The sequence below is a fragment of the Mesitornis unicolor genome, unplaced genomic scaffold (assembly GCF_000695765.1).
Source record: "Mesitornis unicolor isolate BGI_N332 unplaced genomic scaffold, ASM69576v1 scaffold22485, whole genome shotgun sequence".
Classification (NCBI taxonomy): Eukaryota; Metazoa; Chordata; class Aves; order Mesitornithiformes; family Mesitornithidae; genus Mesitornis; species Mesitornis unicolor.
Window position 1 is genome coordinate 1 of NW_010187804.1, and position 23,619 is coordinate 23,619.

General features: G+C 38.1%; 1 protein-coding gene across 1 annotated transcript in view; it reads left to right on the top strand.

Annotated features, from left to right (window-relative positions):
* Window positions 1–567: 567 nt before the first annotated feature.
* Window positions 568–23,619, top strand: part of TAF1B (TATA box binding protein (TBP)-associated factor, RNA polymerase I, B, 63kDa) — a gene marked incomplete at its 5' end in the record, with an annotated part of 46,241 nt that continues 23,189 nt past the window's right edge. The window contains 7 exons of the mRNA XM_010185592.1: window positions 568–666; window positions 1,575–1,665; window positions 3,399–3,496; window positions 3,752–3,847; window positions 4,437–4,569; window positions 7,931–8,087; window positions 14,358–14,457. Of these exons, the coding sequence (XP_010183894.1) occupies window positions 568–666; window positions 1,575–1,665; window positions 3,399–3,496; window positions 3,752–3,847; window positions 4,437–4,569; window positions 7,931–8,087; window positions 14,358–14,457 (774 nt within the window). The remainder of the gene's footprint in view (window positions 667–1,574; window positions 1,666–3,398; window positions 3,497–3,751; window positions 3,848–4,436; window positions 4,570–7,930; window positions 8,088–14,357; window positions 14,458–23,619) is intronic.

The following is a 23,619-nucleotide window of genomic DNA, read 5'->3' on the forward strand; positions in this document are numbered from 1 at the left end:
GGCCGGGGGGCGGTGAGGGGCCGCCTCCCGTGGCCGCTGTCCCCGAGGCCCGAAGGAGCCGCCCGTCTCCAGCACGTTCGTGTGGGCTGCTTCTGAAAAACACTTCTTTTAATTGGTTGTTTTTCCTCTTTTCCTCCTCCAGTTTCTCGGGAGGTCTGCCTTTCCCCTGGCACGGCTTTTCACCGACCTGTGCAGGCTTTCTTCCACTGCATACGTTTCTTAAACGTTCTGGAAATGTATTTTTATTTTCATCTGCCTCTCTCTGCTTCCATTTCTTATGTGTGGGGTTTTTTTTCAAGCTGTGTCATGTGTGCTAGGCGTGGATTATTATTATTCTCCTTGTAGTAATGTTCACGCACACGAGAGCTGATGCTTGCCAGCTAAAATTATTTGTTCACAGTTTTCTATGACTTGTAGCAAATGCTGCGATTACTTGCTATCTACCTAGAGCTGATGTAAAGGGCATAAATATTCTCCTTTATGAGTAATTTCAGAAGCTGTGCAGTATGTGCGCCATTGGTTTTACTTGAACACATGTGAAACTGTTGTTTTATTTTTTCCTTTTAGAGAGATTTTAATGAACGCTGTGCCCAATGTTCAGACATGAACTGGGGTCTCACTGATGGAGGCCGATTTTATTGCAGATCTTGCCACAATGTTACTGAGGTAAAAAGCTATGCTACTGGCCTTGGAAAAGGTTTATTTTGATTGTTTCTTGGTCTTATAATAAGAAAATACTAGATTTTTCTCCTTGGCATTAGGAGTTGAAGGCAGTATTGGGATTCTTCCTTTTTCATGCTTTACTTGACACTGTTTAAAAATAGTACTCCATAAAATCACACAATTTAAATTGAGCCATCATAAGATGCTGTGCTGCCATAGGGGCAGTGCCACCATGCTCTCCGGATACATTAGGAGTACTGACTGGGTATTGCTGCACTTTAGTACAGTACCAGAGTAAGCAAACCCTGATGCACGTCACCTGTATGTCCAGGAGAGTAATTCTCTATTTTTGCAATTTCTGAGAGAAAAGTTCAGAATGTTCTTTCTCCTTCTAGTTTAGGAAACTTGAACAAGTTCCTCCTTGAGTGGAGCATCTTCCTTATGAGGAGTGGCTGAGGGAGCTGGGTCTCTTTAGCTTGGAGAAGATGAGACTGAGGGGTGACCTCATTCATGTTTATAAACTTGTAAAGGGCAAGTGTCAGGAGGAAGGAGCCAGGCTCTTCTCTCTGATGTCAAATGATAGTACAAGGGGCAATGGGAGCAAGCTGGAACATAGGAGGTTCCATGTGAACATGAGGAAACACTTTTTCACTGTGAGGGTGACAGAGCACTGGACCAGGCCGCCTAGAGAGGTTGTGGAGTCTCCTTCTCTGGAGACATTCAAAACCCGCCTGGACACGTTCCTGTGTGACCTGGTCTAGGTGATCCTGCTCTGGCAGGGGGGTTGGACTGGATGATCTTTTAAGGTCCCTTCCAACTCCTGATATTCTGTGATTCTGTTTTATGATGGTGCAATCTATGTGAGGTGGGCCTGGCTTTTTTTCTTCCCAAGATATATTCCTGTTTTGCAGAGAGCTAGAGAAGTTGTAAACACCGATTTTGCCTCTAATGCGAGAGTCCAGACTATCTCCAAAGGTTTAAGAAAGCAGGAAAAAACTGCTGGTACGTATGAGTTTCTCTCTATAATTTGCATAAGAGTGGCTGTTCAGCCAAGATTCACTTAGTCCATTGTGTCTTTGATAGTGACCAAAAGCAGATAACTAGAAAAGTCTGTAAGAATAGGAACAAAATACACCCCCCAGATGCTGTCACAACCTTCAGCAGTCATTTTTGGTAACTTTCTGAGCCACAGGTGACCTCTGTGAGCCTGGTGGTGTTTTGTTGGGTTTTGTTTTTCTTTTATGATTGAACAGAACTATGTGTTACTTACTGCCACTTTGATTTGTGGAAGCCAATACTCACTGAAGATACTGGTGGCATGCATTCAGATGTGGTGATCCCTTTGTTCCTTCCTTGTGATGGCTATCACAAACCCAGAAATGTCTGTCTTTGTAAGTGAGATGTGATGGTGGTCCAGCTCTTAGAATGTCAGTCTGGCTTGCATTGCAGGTCCTTGGCCCTGTAACGTACACACAAACATACATGGAAAAGACTTCATGCAGTTACAATAGCTAAACCAATATTGCATCTTTCATCCAGAGAGATGCTTATACTTTAAATTTCATGATTCAGGAGAATAGTAGTCACTACGTATGATGATACATGCCGTAAGGATGTTATGGTATGGCTTTTGCTGGAGCTATGTATAACACTGTGATGGCTGGATAGATGTTTTACTGTTGTGGACACTTTCAAAAAGCAGAAATGCATTCTGTGCTAAATGAAGCATGGGGTTATCTTTGATATGCTGACCTATCTTCACTCTGCTGTGGTGGCAGTGGATTACTGCACTCATTTGAAAAGAACAATTGTGTGGAAGGGAAGGGAGGAGTGAAAAGGGGAACAACCTTAACACCTCCACTTGTCTGTCCTGTATTGTTCCTAAAGTCTGACTATGGCAGCTTATTTTCATGCATTTATAGGAGTAAGCTCTGTCTGTGGTTAACAGGTAAAACCAACATCATTAAAGCAGGGCAGAAGCTTTGGGCAGATAACTTCTAAGATGGTGAGACGCAAAGTGTGATTGTAAGGAAAAATAATGAAGAACATGTGTGGGGGGAATGAAAAGGAAGTTGAGAAATGCAGAGAGAATTTCTAAAGCCCAAAGGCTGTAGAAAAGGAGTTGTAAATATAGAGGTAAGGGTGAAAAGTAAATGTAATGCAGTCTGAGTGACTAGTGGATAGATTGGAGCAGGCCTGCTCCGTGTGAAATTCATGTTGTGCTGAGACTGGCTAGAAGCTCTGAATATCCAAGAAAGTTTCTTTCACTTAGATGTGTATGATTCTGTGGGAGAGAATGGTGAAGAATGTGGTGATAGTGGTGGTTTTTGCCTGACTCACCACCATAATGTGTTCTGGTTTTCTGTGCTGGGGATGGGAAAGAAATGATTATTTTTTAACGACAAGGTCTCAGTTATTTTAAAACTGGTCACTTAACAACTCTCCACTCGGTCACAAATGCCACACTAGAAGTTATAGTGAAATACATTATTCCTGAGAAATGTGTGGAGAACAGTGCATGTTCAGTAGCTTTTCTTCTTAGTTAAGACTGAATAAATGGAAGTTAATGGAGTATTCAGTGTAGCTGGTCTATGCTCTAGGATCTGAATTTAATAGATGTGTTTCTGTCCTGATACTGAGAGAACAGAATATTAAGTGTGCATAAGATTAAAAAAACTCCAAAACAGTACTAAAGAAAAAAGCATACTTTTTTGTTGTTGTTTTTTTTTACGTAGATGGAGGCTGTGAATGGTATGTTTGTGAAGGCTTTCAGCTTGTACTCAAGAAACAAGCTGAAGCTTTAGAAGCATTAGGAGTATGCCCACAAATGAAGGTACGTAGGTGTCAGTGTGAGTTGTATGCTCTGTGTATGTGTTACAAAAGCCATTATTTTAAAATACTATGATTTTAAAAGTTAAATTAACATAGAGCATATGAAAACAAACTTAGCTTCTCTGGTAACTTTAAACATAGTTTATAAATTGCAGTTAATAAAATGAGAGCTGGAACATTATTCATATTCCTGAGTTAGAAATTACATTCTCTTCTCTCAGCAATTAATGATTTTACATCCACTTGTATTTATCAGGATGAAATTCTGTGCAATTTTTGGAGGCGATACCTTCAGAAGAGCAAGCAGGCATATTGCAACAGACCAGCTGGGGAAACTGTCAAAGCATTATCAGTAAGTGAAAAGCTCAAATCTCATGAGATGTTGGCTATCTTTTTAAAAAGCAACAATAGACACCTTCTTTGTTCAAGCTACATACCTAGCTTGTATTAATGTCACTTCAGTGTGAAGGATGTCTTCTAAATAGGATGTCACATGTCCATTTTGTTATTTTTTTCCCTATTTTAAGAGACACATATGGAGAACTGCTTATTTAAAAATACTGCTTTGTCTTGGCATAGATAGTCGGTAATTACAGCAGAAATTACAATACAAAATGAATCATCAGCTACCATCCTTTCCTGCCTGCTTTCTTGAAGTTCCTTATTTCAACAAGCTTTGATTCTATGTATTGCCAGCTTTCTGGTCATTGTAGCAGACTGAAATGTAATGTAATCACTAGAAGTCTTTTTATCTTGAGAAATACCTTTTTTTTGTGGCAGGGTTTCTTTATGTACTGGTGATTCATAAAGTAAAACTGTGAACAGTTTGGGTTTAAACTTCATTTACTGTTGATCTTGCATCTATTGTGCTTTTTTTGGTTTCTTCAGGTTGAAACAGTAACTAACAGTAGATAATACCATGACTTCTTTACAAAAACCAGGTGTGCGATAGCAGTACTGATGTGGACAGTGAACCAGAGAGATCTGGCCTTCTCCACTTGCTGTCTCTCTCTGAAAGTGAGGGGGATCTACAGACTGATTGCAGCTTTGCCTCATCAATTAGCAAGGTCTCAGGTAGGAGCAATGAACTAAGCTGTCTGAAAACCATTTTTGTATAGCTTTTTAAAATAAAAATAAGTATATATAAGTGTATTAATGTACAAGGAATTGGAGGAACCGGTTGGAAAGTGTAAAGGTTTCAGTCCTGTTTGCCACTGGAGAACTTACGTTCTACTAGAAATGGAAGATTTTTTTTCCCCTAACCCCCACCCATGGAGATGAAAGTTGAACAGGACCTGAAAATACAATGGGAAATGCAGGAGGAAGTTCTATTTTATAACAAGTTTGCTCCATGCCTCCTGTTTGGAGTGTGAAAAAATGCTGTTTTATTTGCAAGGCTAGATGTTCACAAACACGGTAGCTCTGAAGAATAAGCACTTGTTTTGCTAATAGCAGAACTGTCAGTTGTGACTTTGATGTTTGAAAACATGAGTTTGTTCTTTTGGGGAGAGGCAATTTTTTTTCCTATCTCATAGATCTATTTTACTTTCTATTTTTTTTTTCTCACAGTATTTTGGTACTTCTGTATCTTTTGTCTCTGCATTCTTTTTACTACTTTCCCTATAACGCCTTCTATCAAAAATCTTTTAACTTTTCATCAGTTTCTCCTTTCTGTTCACAGCATCAACTTGAAAAATACTTACAATATTTAGCATTCTGTAATTGAAATGTTATAGAAAATTGGAGTGTTTGTTGCTACGAAGCAAGTGTAATGTCAGAGAGTGCAGCAATACCTGATAATGGAAATGCATTTCAAGGTGCACTTGAAAGCTTCTGCTTGCATTTTAAACTTAAGATGTTTTTTTTCTTTTTCCTTTGTTCTTTCCTTGCAATTTCCTTCTTTGTCTATTTTAGTGGGTTTTTCCCCCCGTTATGTACTGTCCTCTTTATGTCCCATTTCTGTTCTTCTATGTCTGCCCTCAGAAGAATGCCATCTTGTTCTTTCACATTTTTCTCTTTATTTCGTAAAGTCCAGAAATGGTAATAGAATGAGAAACTTGATCTGCAGCTATAAAAAAACCAGAAATTTTAAAAAATTCAAAGAGAATTAGAGAGGGGGAAGAAAGTGTGAAAATGGTGACAAAGTTTTTTGTGAATATAACGTGAGTAGCTTTCATCCTTATATATTAAAATAACAAATTTTTCAGGTAATGAGTTACTGTATGTTTGTACATCTAGCAAATCTTGGGTGTTGCACAAATATAATATATATGAAGAGGAAATAATTTTGTGGAGAAATTTTAGTTAAAATATTCCACTGAATTTTCTTCCCCTTTTTCATGTCTAGAGGAACTCCTTTCTTCCTTGGTACTTGTGCCTTTTGTAGTTACGTTTCTTGGAGTTTTAGAACTGCTAGATAGTCTTAATATAGGCCATAATTTAAAGTGTTCTTGGTCTGTTTGAGAGGTTAAATTCAGCTTTAAGTAGCCATACCGATTTCACTAAAAGCACTTGAAATGCATTAGGAGTTCAGTGATGCTAAAAGTACATTTTGGTGAAATCAAACAAACAAACACAGGAATTGTTTTGTCTACTGAAATTTAACACAGGTAATACTAGATGTATTTTGGTAGATTATAAGTTCTTGTGAAGATTCATAGGTTTCCTTTTCTGTGCTGTTTTTATTGAGCTGTTGTTGCTACAGACTGGAAGCCTCAATACTCTTTTTTTCCTAAGGGGCTCGTCTAATATGCAGGCATTTCTTTTGTTATTTTTGTGTAGGGATAATAGCAAATTCCACTGAGTATCACACGGAGATATTGCTAGGGAAGCCTATTAAACTTTTAAATTATTATATGTATGTAACTGTGTGTTGTCACACCTTGCATAAGCTGGAAGAATAAAAGGAAATTGTGCGCCATCATTAAGGCCACAAATATAGTGAGGATTATTTTAAATTGAACTGAATGTGAAAATAATAATGAAGCTTCAGCCATGAAGCTGCCTTTAAGCACAAGCATCCTTGTAAAGGTGAAAATGTTGACTAAAAGGATTAACCGATGTTCCTGCTTTTGTTCTCGGGCACACATCCATGTGATAAGACCTGGGATGCTGTCATCTAGACCCTGTCTTAGTCTGTATGGAGTATATGTTTGAGCCCCTTCTTTTAACCTGTTGCTGTGTCCCTGGTGCTGCTGGCTGCCGGTTTTGGAGCCGGTAGGTGGCATCAAAGGCCAATTCTGGCTCAGGAACACAATATTTGCACTGTTTGTCTTCATCTTGCGTGTCAGTGGATGCTGGACCTCTACTGCTGACCTCTGTCACTTTACAGGCTTGGCTATCACCTGCCACCATAACATGGAGCTGCCAAGCTCTCTGGAGTTGTAAACTCTTCTTTGCAGACTGCTTGCCATGGCCCTGCAGCTCCCAGCTGGGGAGCTGTGGATCTAGCCCTCGCTGTTCCTGTCTGAACAGCTGAGCAGTCTGGGGAAACACAGTGAGAACACCTCTACAGAATCAGTGCTGGTATTTTGTGCTGGTGTGATTTAAATGCAGAACATTTTCATTTGTCCTCACTGGGTCATGATGTCTTTTTCTTCTTCCCTCCCTGAACTCCCAGGTTTCACTGCTGAAAAGGTTCCCAACTCATAAATCACTCCCCTAAATTAAATTTCTCATTGCTGCTTCTCTTAGTTTTCAGTGATTCATCTCAGTAAGGAAGTAAGGAGGTTTGGTTGGTGGTTGTTGGTTGGGGTGGGTTTTTTTCCCCACCTTCTTTACCATTTGCTATATTTTTGTTATAGAGGTGTTTTCTTTTTCACTGAATGTAGATATGTTGTTTTATAAAAATACTTATGTTTCCACAGTTAGAGATTCCATGGCAGATGATTACATACCATAACCTCAGTAAAATTTCTGGAGTGTAAATCAGGTTCTCGTTAAAGTTCTGACTGTGAAGTTTTAAACTCTGTGTTTTAATCCCCAACTCCGATGCATTGATTTAAGAACATCAGATTTTCCTTTGTTTCTCCACTGTTCCCTTATCTCTCAAATGGAAAGCAGTATTTCCAGCTTGCACTGTTAGTTATACGTTGTATAGAAGTTAATGTCCTTCTAGAGCTCCAGTCTAGTTCCCAACAAAAGTTCTGTTTTGTTGGGTGCCAGCATTTTGTCTCTTCATATGATCCAGTGTCTTAGTCAAGTGAAGTAGTAATTTATGAAACAGGTTGTCGTCTCATATTGTTATAGATTAATAGATTAGAGTTAACCATTTAGTAGAAAAGTACGCAAACTACCAAACTACTCCAAGTAATGATTTCAAAATGGTGCTGAACAAGGGTCCTTGTACGTTCCTTTATCTTGTTTTCTGTATACCATGAATTGCGTGTATATCATATCAGTTACTTTTTTTATTCTTTTCTGTTTTAAACCCAAGAAAGCACCTCTGTGTACTCTGGATCGGTAGATGGTAGCTTGTATTTAATGAAGAACCAGAAGGAGAAACTGAGGATGACTATGCCAATGACCCTTTCGTTTTGTTACATGGCGTTACTCTGGTTGAGAGAACCAATGACATTATCTGAACTCTTAAGGTATGAGTAGTCTCTAGTGAAATATTTGTTGCTTTTATAAAAAATACATTTTAAAAAAATGACATCTATACTGTTGCCCTTTTACTAATTTGCTCAGAAGCAGTGAGAAGTTCTGTTTAGTTGTCTTTTCTCTGACATAACAATGTGTGCTGCTGCTTTTGGAGAATATTCTCCTCTGTTGCTTGCAATGAATCTCAAAGACCTGTAAGGAAGAAGGTTTTGTAGCTGAAGAAGTTTTTCTCTTTCTTCAACATTTCTTAAGATTCACTGGGGGTGTGTACGGTCACACTATTGCTATTTTTGCTGTTGTCAGCATGCCAAAATTAAATGAGTAAACATTCTCCAGGACTTACATCAGTGTCATCATACAAACAATACCAGCAGGATATAGTGATCTGAAAGGTAGCGAAGTAGCTTCACTCAATGGAGTTGGGCACAAATGTTAATGTAGGAAGACCTTTTAACCTTCATATCTTTATATCTGTAATTATTAAAGTTCAGAATAATACAGCTTTTAATATAGTAGAAATAAAATGTTCTAATAGTAGGGTTTGATGCTAAACGGAGACCATCAAATTATTGCTGACGATGCAGTTCCCTGCTCCCCTCTACAAGGCTATGAGCATATTCCTTATTTACTTCCAAGCCTGTCGGTGTTTAAGAGACATTTGGACAATGTCCTTAATAATATGCTTGAACATTTGGTGAAGTGGTGAGGCAGTTGGACTAGATGATCGTTGTAGGTCCTTTCCAACGGAAATATTTTGTTCTATTCTACTTAAGGAATAAAAAATCATTTTCTTGTTGGCACTAAATACTTTGAATATTTTAAATCGGACCCAAATAATTTAAATTCAGGAATTCTTAGATCTTCCTTGGAAGGCCTTTTGTATATTGATACTCCGTCTTAACAAGTGTTGAAATACCGGGTATTTCTAAAAAGATGGGAGAAAAAATGTTACTTTGCCAAAATTTAAGGAACAGAAAGACGCAAGTAACTGTACATTGGCAATTCAAATTGCAAACTCAGCCAAAATAAAGGAAAAAATTATTTAAAGTTCAGTTACACAGTAGATTTCAGTTCTTTAATTTTTATTCTTCAAATCTATAACCTGTGAGCTAAAAGACAAGGCAATGAGTACATCATCCCCCACCTATGGTGCCTATAACTGGTGTTGCTGCTGGAAGTGTGGCAAATACAAGGGAAGTTTACCCCGGAGCCTGATCTTCCATCACAGCCTCTCTCCCCTGGAGCGCCAACTTCCACCTGCACTTTTCTGGCTTTGCGCAAGCTTGCTGAGAAGGACAGGTATTGAAGAATGCTCTTTTGCAAGTACTTTTTGAAAAAACAGAGGTTTGTATGTCTTGAAGTACAGTAGTTAATACTAGCTAATTTATTTCTGTGCAAAACATGTTTAACCCTTTGATTTAACTTTAGGGGGGAGGCTGTTGACTTCATCGATCAGAATTGCATAAACTATTGCATATTTGCATAACTGGATATGCTGTTGCATAAAAGATACTTGTAAAACATTAGGAAAAATACCACAGTGTTCAGAATTCAAACTAGCACCCTGCAATACAGAAATATTTGAGTGGATTAAGAAACAGTAGAAGTCAAAAAGTGTTTTTCAGTAACAAGATTTATTACTGACTAGTATCTTCCTGTAGGAATCAGAACTACCATAGCCTACTCTGTATTTTTATCAATTATTAAAAAATAAATATACAAATCCTGTCTGATAATGTTTGTATATGGCAGAAATCCAAGTAGTAAATTACCATTACTGGGATGGAGCAAATAGTAAAGAATCATTGCTTAGCCCATCCTGTTTTGAGAGAAAAATGAATAATGAAATATCTCTTCTTTAGTTACTGTATCTTGGAAACTGTCTCTGGAAAGCAGGTGGGGTCAAAAACCAACGAACCAACCGACAACAAAAAACCCCAGCTGTCAGAGTCAACTGCTAAGAGGAAAGGTAGATTGTGTTGTTTGGATATTAATGGTATATCAATGTATTTGACACTTTAAAAATTGAGGACTGCAGAAGAGATCCAGGAAAGTGGTTCAGAACCTGCAGAACATGCTTTGTACTGAGATCCTTAAGAGATGAGCACATTTGCTTGAAAGGATTTACAGGAAACATGAAAACAGTAAAAAAAGCTGGAAAAGAAGGGGGGGGGGGAACCAAACAAGTACCAAATATAACACAGAAAGGCATAATCGGAAACTAATAATTGGAAATTGAAGTAAGATTATTTGAGAAGTTCTCATTTAATTAAATACAATTTATGGGTGTTACACTTTTAAAAGTGGTTAAAACAGAATGATTCAGTGACTTTAAAGGCACTGAACATATGAACTGAATTAAATGCAGAAAGTGATGTTTAAAAGAATGTCATTTGTATTGCAAAGTTTTACCATGATACGACAGTTATATAAGACTGTAATTACATTATCATGCTTCCCTCCCTACCCTTAAGGTCTCTGCTTTTCACAAGTTTGATGAAGAAGTGGAAAGCATTTTAAATTGCGTGAACTACCATAAAATACTTGTTTTCTATCTTCTGAATGTTTAAGTTTTAAATATCAGACAATGTTCACATTTTTGCATGCATTAAGATACACAGATCAAAATAGTGAGAGAGATTAAAACTATGCAGAGAGAACATTAGGTATTCAGCATTACCTTTTATATCTTTATAGGCAAATTGTTTTATTTAAACCAGCTGAATTACAGTTGTACTGAAAGTTCTGCCTTGTTTTTTCCTCAGTTTGGTTTTCTCCCAGCCCAAGTCAGCTGACTGCCACTCCTCCCTTGTGATACATGCTTAGGCACTACGGTAGGGCAATCTGCCAGCTTTTAAAGGATTTACAATACCAGAAATATACTCCTCCTTGCTACTTGACACACTTAGCAGAAAAACACTACAATTACCTCCTCTGACAGGGACATTTTGATTTAAGAATAACACTTTTAACAACCTTCTGCTCAAGTCTGTGTAACACATTAAATCCTCTTCCATTGTGAATAGTCTCACAATACTCCAGATGCTGTATATTACTTATCTAAATAATGAGTACAATTTTTGGCTTGGGGAAAAAGTTTCAAGATGCTGGACTTTGAGATTGTGGGAACTAATGCCTTCCAAATGAGGTTATACCTAGCTGTGCTGGCAAGACCTAACTTGTAATTGGTTTGTGGCATTACTCTGTGGCTTTAACAGATGCATCATTTCCTTGTAGCATGCAAAGGACCTAGGATTTTTTTCATTCTCGGCCCTTACTAATGTATGCTACATCTGTAATTAAAAGAACATGGGCTGCGTACTGTATCTGTCAGGCAAGTTTTCAGGTACTTCACTGCTATAGTCTTACATGTGTTTTGATCATCTGTCTGTCAAATGAAAGGTTTGGAACGGCAGAAGAAATTGTTCTGCAGTGCTATTCAGATCTGGGCTTTTGGAGTAAATGTTAAAAACCTGAATCACCAGCACATCGTATTCATAACAGGGCATTTAAGCTGTTTCATGTATTTTTAGAACGTAAAAACAACTCTTAACTGGAGAGAAGAGCATTTTTTTGTGTAGACAACATTTTCAGGCTAAGAAAGATGTCATTATTTTTTAAATGGTTGCAATGCTGTGACTTGGTACAGCCAAATTAGAGGAAACTTGTTTTTTGTTTTTTAACAAAAAGACATTTTGATGGACATTGCTTGTTTCTGGCAGCATAAGGATGTGGTTCCATCATCAGTTTAAGCTGATCTGAGTTTCTGTTGCTGTGGTCCTGCATAAACCTTCCTGCTTTATCTCTTTCCTTGGGTACTAGCATTCATACAGTGTATGGTATAGTAGCTGAAAGAAGTAGATTTGCAGAAAACTAATTCTGCAAAAGAAGGTTTCACCAGACATTTTAGCGCAGGTTAATTTGCATCATCACAGTCCCTTTCCACCTTGTGCTGGGAATAACGTTCCTGCAGTCAGCTGGGTCTGGAAATCTGTCTGGCTGTAATCAACCCCTGGAAAACAGCAGCCTAGGGTTCAGCCTAAGCCTCTGAGAAGTCACACAAGCACTTTTGTCAGCAGGGAGGGTGAGATGTCCCATTTCGGAGGCACCCAGCTGTTGCGGTGGTTTGGCTGCAGTCACCACTGCACCACACCCAAAGGGAGGTCTTGATTGATGGTCCTCTCCCAGCTGGTGCTGTGCTGGCTCAGGAGTTGCTGCTTGGTGTCTGGCTCCTTAACGCACATCAGCCAGAGCTTGTCATCAGCTGAGCCAGCACTGGGTCACTGTTGCTGAAAGAGGAAGGTCTTGCTCTCCCTTCTTCTCTCCTCCTGCCTGTGTGATGCATCCCCTTCCCACTGCCGATTCTTGCACTTGTTGTAGCCAGCTGTGAGCCGCCTCAGTTTGTTAGATGATGGGAAGCAAACCCTTCTTTCTTGAAACAGGGCAATGGGCAGTCTTTTGCTGTTTTAAGTTTAAACTTGTGGAAGAGGACAACGAGCTACAGGAGAAGCGCACAGCCAGACTACGACCAGTTATGTTGAGCTCCTAGGTTGCCTCGAGCCATTTTGTTAAACCATACCTCAAATTTAAATTCTTCAATTTAGTGCAGCTGACTGCCTAAAATGGGCTAAGGAGCTGCCATGCAAGCCACTCAGCAGATCAGGTGAGATGGCAAAGACAAGCAGCTGGTGCTGGGTTTGGATGATAACCTCACCAAGTATGTGGACCAGTGCACATCTCCACTTCAGGTGGTGAAATGCTATTTACGCTGGTTGAGAAAAGCTACTGAAAAAACATTAGCAAACTGTACATCACACAATTTGATTAGAAAGAATTGTGCAGTGACTTGTACTTCTTCGTTTAAGAGACCAATACACACAGCTTCAGAACAAAAAGTATTGGGCAATGTGATTTTTCAGCTCATTGTTCTTTTTCAGAGGTCATTATAAATGATGGGTTAATTCTGAGAAACAGTTTTGATTAGTATGATGTAATTTACCATTTTAATAGTGATTTGAATTAGATTTTTAAATTAAACTGGGAATTCAGTTAATTCTGCTTGTGAGGTTGGATCCAGCTGGTGATTGCAGTGTTTAGGTACTGCCCCGCATTGGGAGCGGATGCAGAGCTCAGCCTGACAACCACTGTATGGACCCAGAAGGGACTTGCAGAGTTCATAGACCAAAAAGTTACAAATCTATGTAGCAAATCAGAGGGATGCAGTGCAGATAATACAGCTGGCAGGAGAGAAAATTGTCTTCAAGTCTCTCATATTATTTTGAAAACAGGATCTTTGAAGTGTTAACTTGTTCCAGTTTAATTTACTCTTTTAAAAAGATTGTTTTGGATAAGAGAAGACAGGAGGGCAGTTCTAGCTTAGCCCTATGGGAGTCCTCTAATGTGCTTTAATCTGGAATAAGAGTTGTCTGCTCTCTTGTGAGGTTCATTGCTTTTCTGTGATTGCCCCTGGTGTGAATGTCAGTTAAAATGTCAGATAAGAGAAGGGGTTTGGTATGGTGGTGACTTTATCTGTAGCTATTGTTAAATCTCATCATATAGATATGAAAACATCATATAGATATGAAAGCGTCAGGAAAAATCTGAAATAATACTGTCATCTGAAGTTTACTAAAGCCAGTTTTTAATAAAAATACATTATTTGGGTGCAAATACAGAAGAAATTATTTCTATTATTATTTATGTTATTTATATTATTATACAAAATAATTTCTTTTCATAACCAAATAATACCCTTTAAAAAAATCAGAATACCTAATGTAATTAATGGGGGTTCGGTTCTGTGTATCTGCTCGTTATTCTGTGACTCCTCTCCCTACCACATTACCTGACTCAAATTCCTCTAGCAGAAAATGTACATTTAAAGTAAAATTTACTTAAAGCTTTAGGATTTTGAAAGGAAAATTCCTTACCAGTCAGAGGAGGCTTAAGGCAGTTTCAGCAATGCAGTAGCTGAAGAATGTGCAGAACAAACTCTGCACAAGCATGTTGACTGTAAGCTTACTGCTGCAACGTTATCATTTGTCCATCATATCTGAGCTTGAACTTAAAGGCTTTTAAAATGAACTGGTTTTTGTCCTGTGGAGCATTTGTGGGTGTGTAACTTCAGATAGAATTGCTTAGGCAATAGAATACTGATGTTATTTCAAATCAGAAGTTGCATATGTTTATTATAAAATTAATATACAAATAATTTGTCATACTAAATGCTATTTTGATTCGGTCTTTTTTTTTAAATGCAGGTTTGTTGTTGAAGGTCATATTCCATATCTGAATGTTTTTCTGCATTTTCCGGAGAAGATGAAATTATGTGGACTCGATCTTAAGATCTTTTGTGTAGAGGTAATTTTTTTCTTAAAGGAGAAGATTCAAAAAAACTGACCAAAACTTAGTTATCTTGTGGTATTGTAATGGTTTTGGTCAGTTACTAATAAATTGATTAAATCTGTTCTTATGCTGTAGAGTTCGTGTTTCGCATTATTGGAGCCTGTGCAGAAACCAGGGCACTCTGTGACTCTGAGTGCTTTAATCTTTAACCAGTCTTGTTAAGCTGATTACCCAAGTTAAAACAAAATCAATAAGTACTTGTAGAGAAAAAGGTATTCAGAACTGCTTTTGAAACGCTAAGAAATAGGATTTGGCTTCACGTCTAAGGGCAATATATTATCCTTTTTGGTGTTTATTTCAAATACCTCTTGAATTTGTAATTCCATATTCTTTTCATAAAATATGGTTTAGTTGCTATCTCTTGTTCTGTTTCTTACTGTTCTGCTTAAAATATATAAAACCTAAAATCTACGTAAGGCCCTTCTAGAAGCTGAAATGATGGACAATCTTGAGTAAAATGTAAATTTCCCTTTTTTAAAGTTACTGTGGCAACAGTTGCCCACTGGTGTTTGTGTTGCAGGAAAAAAAGTTTATTATGAATTTTTGAAGTGTGCAAATGAAATCCAAGCTTTAAAGAGCAGAAAGCAGCAATTCTGCTGACAAGAAAAGCTAAGGTTTGGTCTGCTGTAAGGTGTTTGTAGCCCAAGCCATCAGTGATGATATTGCGAGTAATGTTACTGTTCTCTAATACGTAGCTTACATTCAGTAGGTTTTGTTTTTAATAACATTGCTGTCCTGTCTGGATAAATAATAATAATTACCTCAATTTTTAAAAATTGGGAGACTACTTTAAGTCAAACCTCTGATTTTTTTTTTCCTGTCTTACGTATTTTCTATTAAGGAAAGATCTATCAGGCTGAAATGTGGTTGTAAACTTTTAAAAAAAAAACAACCTCATTTAATTCTCAGTCTCTGTCCTTCTTTGCCTTCATTCTTTTGAGGTGTTTTTGTCTCTCAAAAATGGTTACATAGAATTTGTATTCTGGTCTGTCTGAATAAAATACCCTCCCCTCATTCTACAAATCACACAGATATTTTCTTATGAATTGCAACTGTTAAACTTGTACCATGCCTCAAAGTGGGAAATCTGATTTGCAGAAAGGAGCTCACAGTTGCCTTTGGAGGATCCTACTGCTTTCTTTTGGGATAGAGCTGTTTCTGGGATGCAGGATGGTCTGATGCCAGTCCTGAAAGTGACTTTGTTGGTCCCTATTAACTTGCTTTTTCCTGGAGCTGCCAGTTTGGGTTATTCTACTCTCACTCCATAACCACACTTGCGTTATGGATTGTAGCGTGTCCTGATGTGGGAGTGAGACTTAACAACTTGAGAGCCACAAGCTGGTCAATTTAATCTCATTCCACCTTTTATATAAAAGAGGAAGTCTAGCCACTTCACCCTCTGCTTTAAACACTAATATAGCATATATGCTCTTTCCTTTTTTTCACAAACTGGGTAAAAAAATCCCGAATCTGATTTTTTTAAACTTAATATTGCTCATGATGAGTCTGTACCTAGTATGGTCTGCTATTTAGCTTACAGGAAATTGCAGATCTAAAAGCTGAATTTGTATTACTTTTGACTTCCATTTTGCTAGTCTGCACCGCTCACTTACAGATTATAAGTAGATACACATACTAATCAAGTAATCTCTTAACTTTGTTTTCATTGAGATACATAGGTAAAATTCTGTGAATTTACTGAACAGTTTGTTTTCCAGCCACTCCAGTGTTATTGTGGCTTCCTTTTTCTAGGAATATCAGCTTCTTACTTTACCTTCAATGTTCCTTTAGTAATCATCCTCGGGTTTATTTAGTTTTAACATTTTTGACTACGTCATTGGGCTGATAATTGCAAAAACTTTACTAGCTGTTTCCTAGATCTTATGCTTCAGAATTGATCTTGCTGCTTATTGCAGCACTGAGATCAGCAGTAGCTTACTGTACCTAGTTTTGACATCTGAGTTTTGAGAAATTCAAGAGATGAGGTTATTGTCCTGGATCAGGAAGTCAGATTGTGTAATACACCATCCTGAAAACACAGTCTGCATTCTTTCCTCCTTGGTGTTCTGTATATAATATTCTGTAGACAATTATCTTCAAAAACCTTATGGAATTATGACTGTTAATAACCAGGCAGGTAAGATGCTCTAATGCCATTATTTGTTATGCTTCAGGTCTGGTGAATGTAAGCTGCAAACACGTTCAAAAATCCTGATAACTGACAGGACTGTTCAGTATGTCTTCTCTTTATTTTGAACACATTTTTAGTGCATTTAATTGTGTCCTGTGCTAATTCCCTGCAGCGCGAATTTGAATCAACAAGTATTTATTTTGTAGTAGGTTGAAGAATTTGAAGTCGTACTAAATATCATATTATCAGTTAAGTACAGATGCAGCCTAACTTGATAAAGCTCATCTTATATAAAAACATTCTCAGTGGCCTGAAGGTTTTTTTATTCAGTAACAGATTCCCAGATGCCCAAAATGTACTGAGTTTGTACACGGTTGAAGTTGTTACAACTTTAAAAAAAAATGCAACAGTTATTACAGGGGGAATCACATCTACTTTCTGTCTATGTAGTGACGTATGTGTACATGCAGAAGTGGTTTATTAATGCCTTGTCATTTAGTAAGAGTATTTCATATGCAAGGAGTGTGACTGGTCTCAGGCTTTCCAGCTGATGAACTTCTGTGCTGTGTAATGCTGCAATGGAGCCCATATCACTAACAATTTTTCCCTGTCCTGTGTACAGTTTAGCAATTAGAGATGATTGCAGCATCTGTCATACAAGGAGAGGCTGAGAGAACTGGGATTTTTAGCTGTGAGAAGAGAAGGCTGGGAGGCATTTCAGTTATGTGTATAAACACCTGATAGGAAGAAGATGGAGTCAGACTCTCTTCTTGGTGGTGTGCAGCAGAAGGACAGGAGTCAACGAGCACAAACTGAAATACAGGAAATTCCATTTAAACATAACACTTTTCTCCTGTGAGCACGACTGAACGCTGGAGCAGGCTGTCCTGAACCACTGTGGAGTCCTCATCTTTGGAGATGCACAAAACCTGACTGGACACAACCCTGAGTGCCTTGCTGTAGTTTAACTGCTTTAAGCAGAGACGTTGGGCTCGATGATCTCCAGAGGTCCCTTCAAACCTCAAGTATGCTATGATTCATACGGCATACTATGCCTTGTATTCTATTTCACATTTTTAGTGCAGATGGTAGATAAGCCCTTCATATTTTAGTAATGGAACAGCTAATAAGAAGGTCATGATTTTTCATTCTGCCCAAACTGAACTTTATTTAAAACACCTGCCACAAAGGCTATCATATCTGGACCAGAAGTCTGGGAGCTCTGGATTTAACTGCTTCAAAAACAAAGAGACAAGGAGCCTCCACCTCTTTGTATCATCTTTATCATGATGTATAACTGCTGGACACATGTCAGGTCCTAGCTGGAGATAAGTACTACCTCACAAGCAGTTTATGAAGGATAAAAGTACTTTATAAATTATCTTTGTGTCACATGAGTTCTTTATCTTCCATATGTGTCTATCTTTCTATTGCTCCAAGTCTCTTTTCTAAGCCTTCACTTGATTAGTCATCCTATTTATCCCTTTGTCTATTAAAAATATGTGTATGTTAGAAGTTAGCCTTTGGTAAATGGATTTTACCTGAATGCATGATCAGTGGGTTCGCAGGGCAAACAGCAGCAGTAGCAGGGATGCTCCTGCTTAGGTCTTAGTTCGGAAGTTATAAGTTCCCAACACAAGAGAAGAAAAGCAGGTTTTCATCTTGCTCTGCAAAGTTTCATTTTTCTAAAACAAGTATTCTTATTACATTTGATTAAAACCTTTTTTTAATGCATCAAGAAAGAAGATACTTAAGTTTGGGGTTTTATTCTTTGTAGGACATTACTTTTTTTCCTTATTATTTGCAGTTTAACTGCAGTAAATACCTGCTGATCTTGAGGCTTGTGCCGGTAACCGATGTGTCTTTGATGAGCACAGTCAGCTTTTCTCTTTCTAGGTGGAAGTCATCTTTGTTTCCTTTTTAATGCAGAGGATATCTGTTTCTTTAGAATCCCTGTAGTGTAGGAGTTAAAACAAATTTGTAAACTAGTAGTAGTGTGTGTGTAAAGTTCCATGGCTAATTTGCTTTCAGTTTTAGTTTTGACGGTGTCTGTCCTCTGGTGGAGCTGCACACAAATTCCCTCTTCCATTTCTACTTGAAGAAGGGATACGTCTTTAAGATACTGTTTATCTTTTATGTAATTGTTTGTGCTTTAAAATTGGTTCTGCTTTGGTGTCTCAAGTTTACATTCAGCTTTCATTACTTTTTTGTAAAACTCATTACTTGTTGACTTAATTTTACCATTAATGTATTGTAATTATTTTTTATGTCCAAAAATAATTTTTGTTTTTGATTCTCACATTGTTCACGCACACACGCAAACTTAAATGTACGTGTGTATATATAGGTAAGCAGGTCACTCCCATGGCTGTTGGGCAATGTGATTTACTGAAGTACTGAAGATACCAAACACGTCACTTTGGGGTATGTGCTGTGTGGAACAGGACAGGTGCAGGCTCATAAATCTCTTTTGGATCCTGTTGTTCTGAAGAGCTCCAGGAATGGTTGTCTGTTTAGATGCACAATGTCTGGCCTTGGCCAGGAGCCAGATGTGTGACCTCAGGGAAGTTCCCTTCTCTCAATCTCTCCAACTTTAAAATAACTCCTTTTCTCCTAAACTTATTTTTTTTGCTTTGTTGGGGTTTTTTCCTAACGGATGACAGGGCTAGGAGAAAGCTGAGCTTGGTGAGTGTTAGATGAATTCTGTTTGGATATTGTTCACCAACGTGACCTTGCAAACAAAAGGAGCTGGTATTTACCTGATTGTCCTTGCTATTACTTCTGCTATGGAGTGGGGTCATGGAATGGCTTCTTTGTATAAGCCTTTCTGTTTTCTAAAAATGTTTTTTGGTTTGTTTTTTTCATTTTTAATCCAGGCTGGAAGTAGCTGCACAATTCTAAGTGTGTCTGAAACCTTCTAAGAGTGCCACTGAATGCTTCAGTGCTGACAGTGTTGTTGATATGCCTTGCAGGCTAGCAAACTATATCTTAAAAAATACTTCCTTTTTGTGGTTTATGATTTAATACCATTTCTTTCTGTCTTCCTCTCTGGGTTGTTTTTCTTATATAATCCACAGGGAATTGTTGCCTATAACAAGAAATGTAACTATTTGAACAGCTTTGACCTTGCAACATGAGAAAATAAGTATCCAGGTTACTTTTTGGTTGTCTTAGTATACGTTATTAACTTTTTGTTTCCTCTTACATATCCTACCTCCAACTTAGCCGTATTAACAGAAGCACTGTTTCTGCTCTGTGTAATTCACCTGTTTCCATCCCTAGGTGTCTCGATTCTTAACTCCTAGTGTTACTCTTCAGGTTTTTTCATTATACAGAAATGCTTTCTGAACTTCCAGCTGAGAGGGATGTGAGCATCCTCCTTAGCTTTGCCTGTGGAAGATTCTTGAATGCATCCTGGTAAGGTGGCAGCAGTGTACTGTGCTTGTCAGAAATCAGTGTTGTGGAGAGGAGGAGAAGAATCGTGAAACTCAAAAGCACGTCAGGATTTTTTCTTCCACCTGACTGAAAGGCTTCTTGTTTGTTTCTTCTCTGATATCTTTTTTTTCATTCAGGCTTAATAGCTTATCATTTTACATTAAAATTACATCTATTTTTGTGTGTGCTGGATTAGGTCAGTAGTTCTGGGCATTGTGTTCGGTTTAATAAAAAAAGTTATGAACTGATGTTGGCTTTGATGGGAAAAGAAGGACTTTGAAATTAAATATTTGCTGCCTGAAGAAAAGGTGTAATTTATCCAGGGTCTTCCTTTTCCTTGAAGTTACCTGTGATAGGTATTAATGTAGGCACCATAGTGTATTTATAAAATCAACTGGAAAACTTTGACTCTTTTAAGCATGTACCGCCTTAGTTCCTTTATTCTGGATGATGCTTAGGATTTTTTTTTATTTTTTTTTTTTTTAGTTTGAGTTGGAGGAGTATATACCTTGCATACATATATGCACACACACCCCTTTCCTAATGTGGATTATTAAATTTCTTTCCTCTTTTATTTGAGAATGAAAAGCTGGCTTTAAACATGGTGAGATGATCATTCTTCTCTATGCTGTCTGGAAACTTTCCAGTTCTTTGGTTTCTTCTTGTACAGCATTCCATAGCTTCTAGTTTCTTTCTGTTCTTCTCTCCCATTTCTTTCTTTACTTTCTTCTTTCTTTTTAAATTTTGCTTGATTTTATTCTTGGCAGCACTTTCATATCTGTATTGCTCTGCCACTAATCCTACTGGCACCCATCTTTCTGTGGCAGCTTCAATCAAGTCTCACTTCTGCTGAGGACTTGAGAGATCCAGTTTCTGAGACGAGTTTGCCAAAATACTCCTCTGCTATCAAGGATGCTTCTGTTTTGCTCCTTTGTCCTGATGCTTTCCTTTCCAGCAGAGCAGCTCTTGAGTTTCATGTACAATTATGAGTTACGGTCTTCCAGTGAAACTCTTTGGTAATTTTGATTTGGGTCTCCTTGAGCAATCCCATAAGGAAGGACAAAGATTTTACAGAGCAGCTCCCTGTGGAAGCTGGAGCTTCAGTCAGCTCTCTCCTCTCCTCTCCTGACCTTACAATGGTTGCCTGACTGACAGGATATTTTTAGCTTCCATTTTTCCTGTTGTGTTATTTTGTTCAGGAGCTGTGCCAAGCTAATCACTCAAGAGTTCCTGAATCTCTCCTTTTACATTTTTTTAAATACTGCATATTAATGTGGAGAGACCTTTGATGTTTAGAATTTCTTAATATTATTTAAGAAACAGCATTTGTGTTTCACAGAGCCCCGTAGTTATTTCCTTGAAGCTTCTTGTGTGTAAATTATCTGGGTCTTTCCTTTGTAAAATACTTAATTCTGTCAGATACTGGTTTGCTTTTTTGCAGACATAATTTTTCTCTTCCTTACATATGATTTTAATGAGATGGATTTGTATTTTTTCCGTTTACAGAACAATCTTATTTTTCTTCACAATTTTTTGTGTGACTTACCCATTTACCTGTGGCATTGAAATTCAAGGTTTTGAGGGGGTTTGGGTTTTTTTGGTTGTTTGCTGTTTTCTTTTTCTATAGTTTCCTGGCTGCTTACAGCTTAGTTGCTTTTACATCTTGTTTCATTGGAGAACATCTATAGTTCTGTTACTTGCCTTTTTTTACCCAGGAGATTGTCCCTGAGCACTCTGCTGTAATCCCCTCTCTGTTTCAAAAGGAGGATCTTTTATCTGTGGTTTTCCCACAATAAAAAGAGGGATATGGCAGACCTGTTTGGGAGTGTAGTGACCTACCAGGACTGTATTTAGAGAGATCTAAAGCATCTGCTTCCATATCTAGGAGCCACACGTTTTTGTATAATTTACTGTCCTATTGGAGAACAAGGTTTAAACTCAGTACTTGCATTGTTGTACAGTGCTACCTAGTGCGGGGCTTGTCTTAAAGGTTCAAAATGATGCTGTAACGTTAATTTATTTATATTACAATATGGCTAAAAGTTGCTGAGTTTTACTGTGGCAGGAAGGTTAACAATAGCAAATCTCAGATTTAGCCCCTCTTTCTGATTCTCTTCGTTACAGGCAACATTACAACTGGAATATGGTTATTAATGCTTGTGTTGCATAAGCTTTTTGGGCCTTGTGACCATCTAACAGCTCAGTTGCTCGGTAAAAACTGGTTTGACTTAAATGAGGATGTGCCACAAAAATGTATTTGAATCAATTCAGCATTGTTTAAGCATAATAAAAGCCATTTTGTTTTGTAAATTTAGCTGACAAGTTTAATTAACTTAAGACACCTCCTGATTTTGATTTCCCTGTGAATATTGGGGGCAGAAGAACTGTCAGGTAGCCTGGAGGAAGACATACAATTGGAGGGTTTCTCATGGATTACAAGATGATTGCTCAATATTTTGCCGATTACCTGCTGTACGCAACCACAAGTAGGATTTGGTTGTAGTCTTCAGCTTTGGAGGCTAATGACTCAATTTTAGAAGTAATTTGACATTTAATCCTCATTAATTTCTAATAATTTCTGCTGGCTTGTTATAAAGTGTGAGAGGGTTCATGTAATTTATGCTGCTAGGATTGGTTGAATTATTTGGCTATGTTCTGACCAGAAGTAGCATCAGTGTTAGAATCACAGAATGGTTTGGGTTGGAAAGGACCTTAAGGCTCATCCAGTCCAACCCCCTGCCATGGGCAGGGACACCTTCCACCAGACCAGGTTCCTCAAAGCTCTGTCCAACCTGGCCTTGAACGCCTCCAGAGAGGGGGCATCCACAACTGATGGTCTCAAACCTGATCTTCTCCTGTAGTGGGTGGTTCTTCATTCTCCCAGTCCCTGCCTTTGCCTTCTGCGACTTGGGCAGCGTGGCTTGAGCTCTTCCTGGTGAAGAAAAAGTCATTGAGTACCTCAGCCCTTTAGTTTCTTGAAAACTACTTCTTTGAAATATACAGTACTGAATAACCATGGTACCTCTTTATTGCTTCTGTGTCCGGGTGAATTGCTTGGCTTATTCACATTGGAAACACTTGCATTTTCTTGTTTGATACTTTGAACTGCTTCTGTTTTGGTTTGTTTCTTGCAGTCAGGAGCATATCACAAGTTGATGAAGTATTTTACTGTGTCTGAAGTGCCTAAACCTAGACAGATAGGATCTTCCTTGGGAGGCTTTGAAAAGTAGCTACCTCTTTCACTCACTGAGAGCATTTTCATAAGATAACTTAAATGTAGCCACTGAAAAAGGATAGATAAGGATTAGCAGAGGGACTGTTATTGGAGTATTGATGCTTCTCTCTTCTTGCCTACACTCGGCTCTTTTCCTGGAGGGCTGGACAAGCTCATAGAGTTTGCATGCTGCTTTCACTCACGTGGGTAGTTCTTCCCACCTTCCACCAAGAGCAAAGCCTACGTACTTTTTCATCATTCTTTTGAATACACAAAATATTAGTATCTTCTCACACAATAAAACAGATAAGCAGTGAACTTCATTGCAGTACAGGAA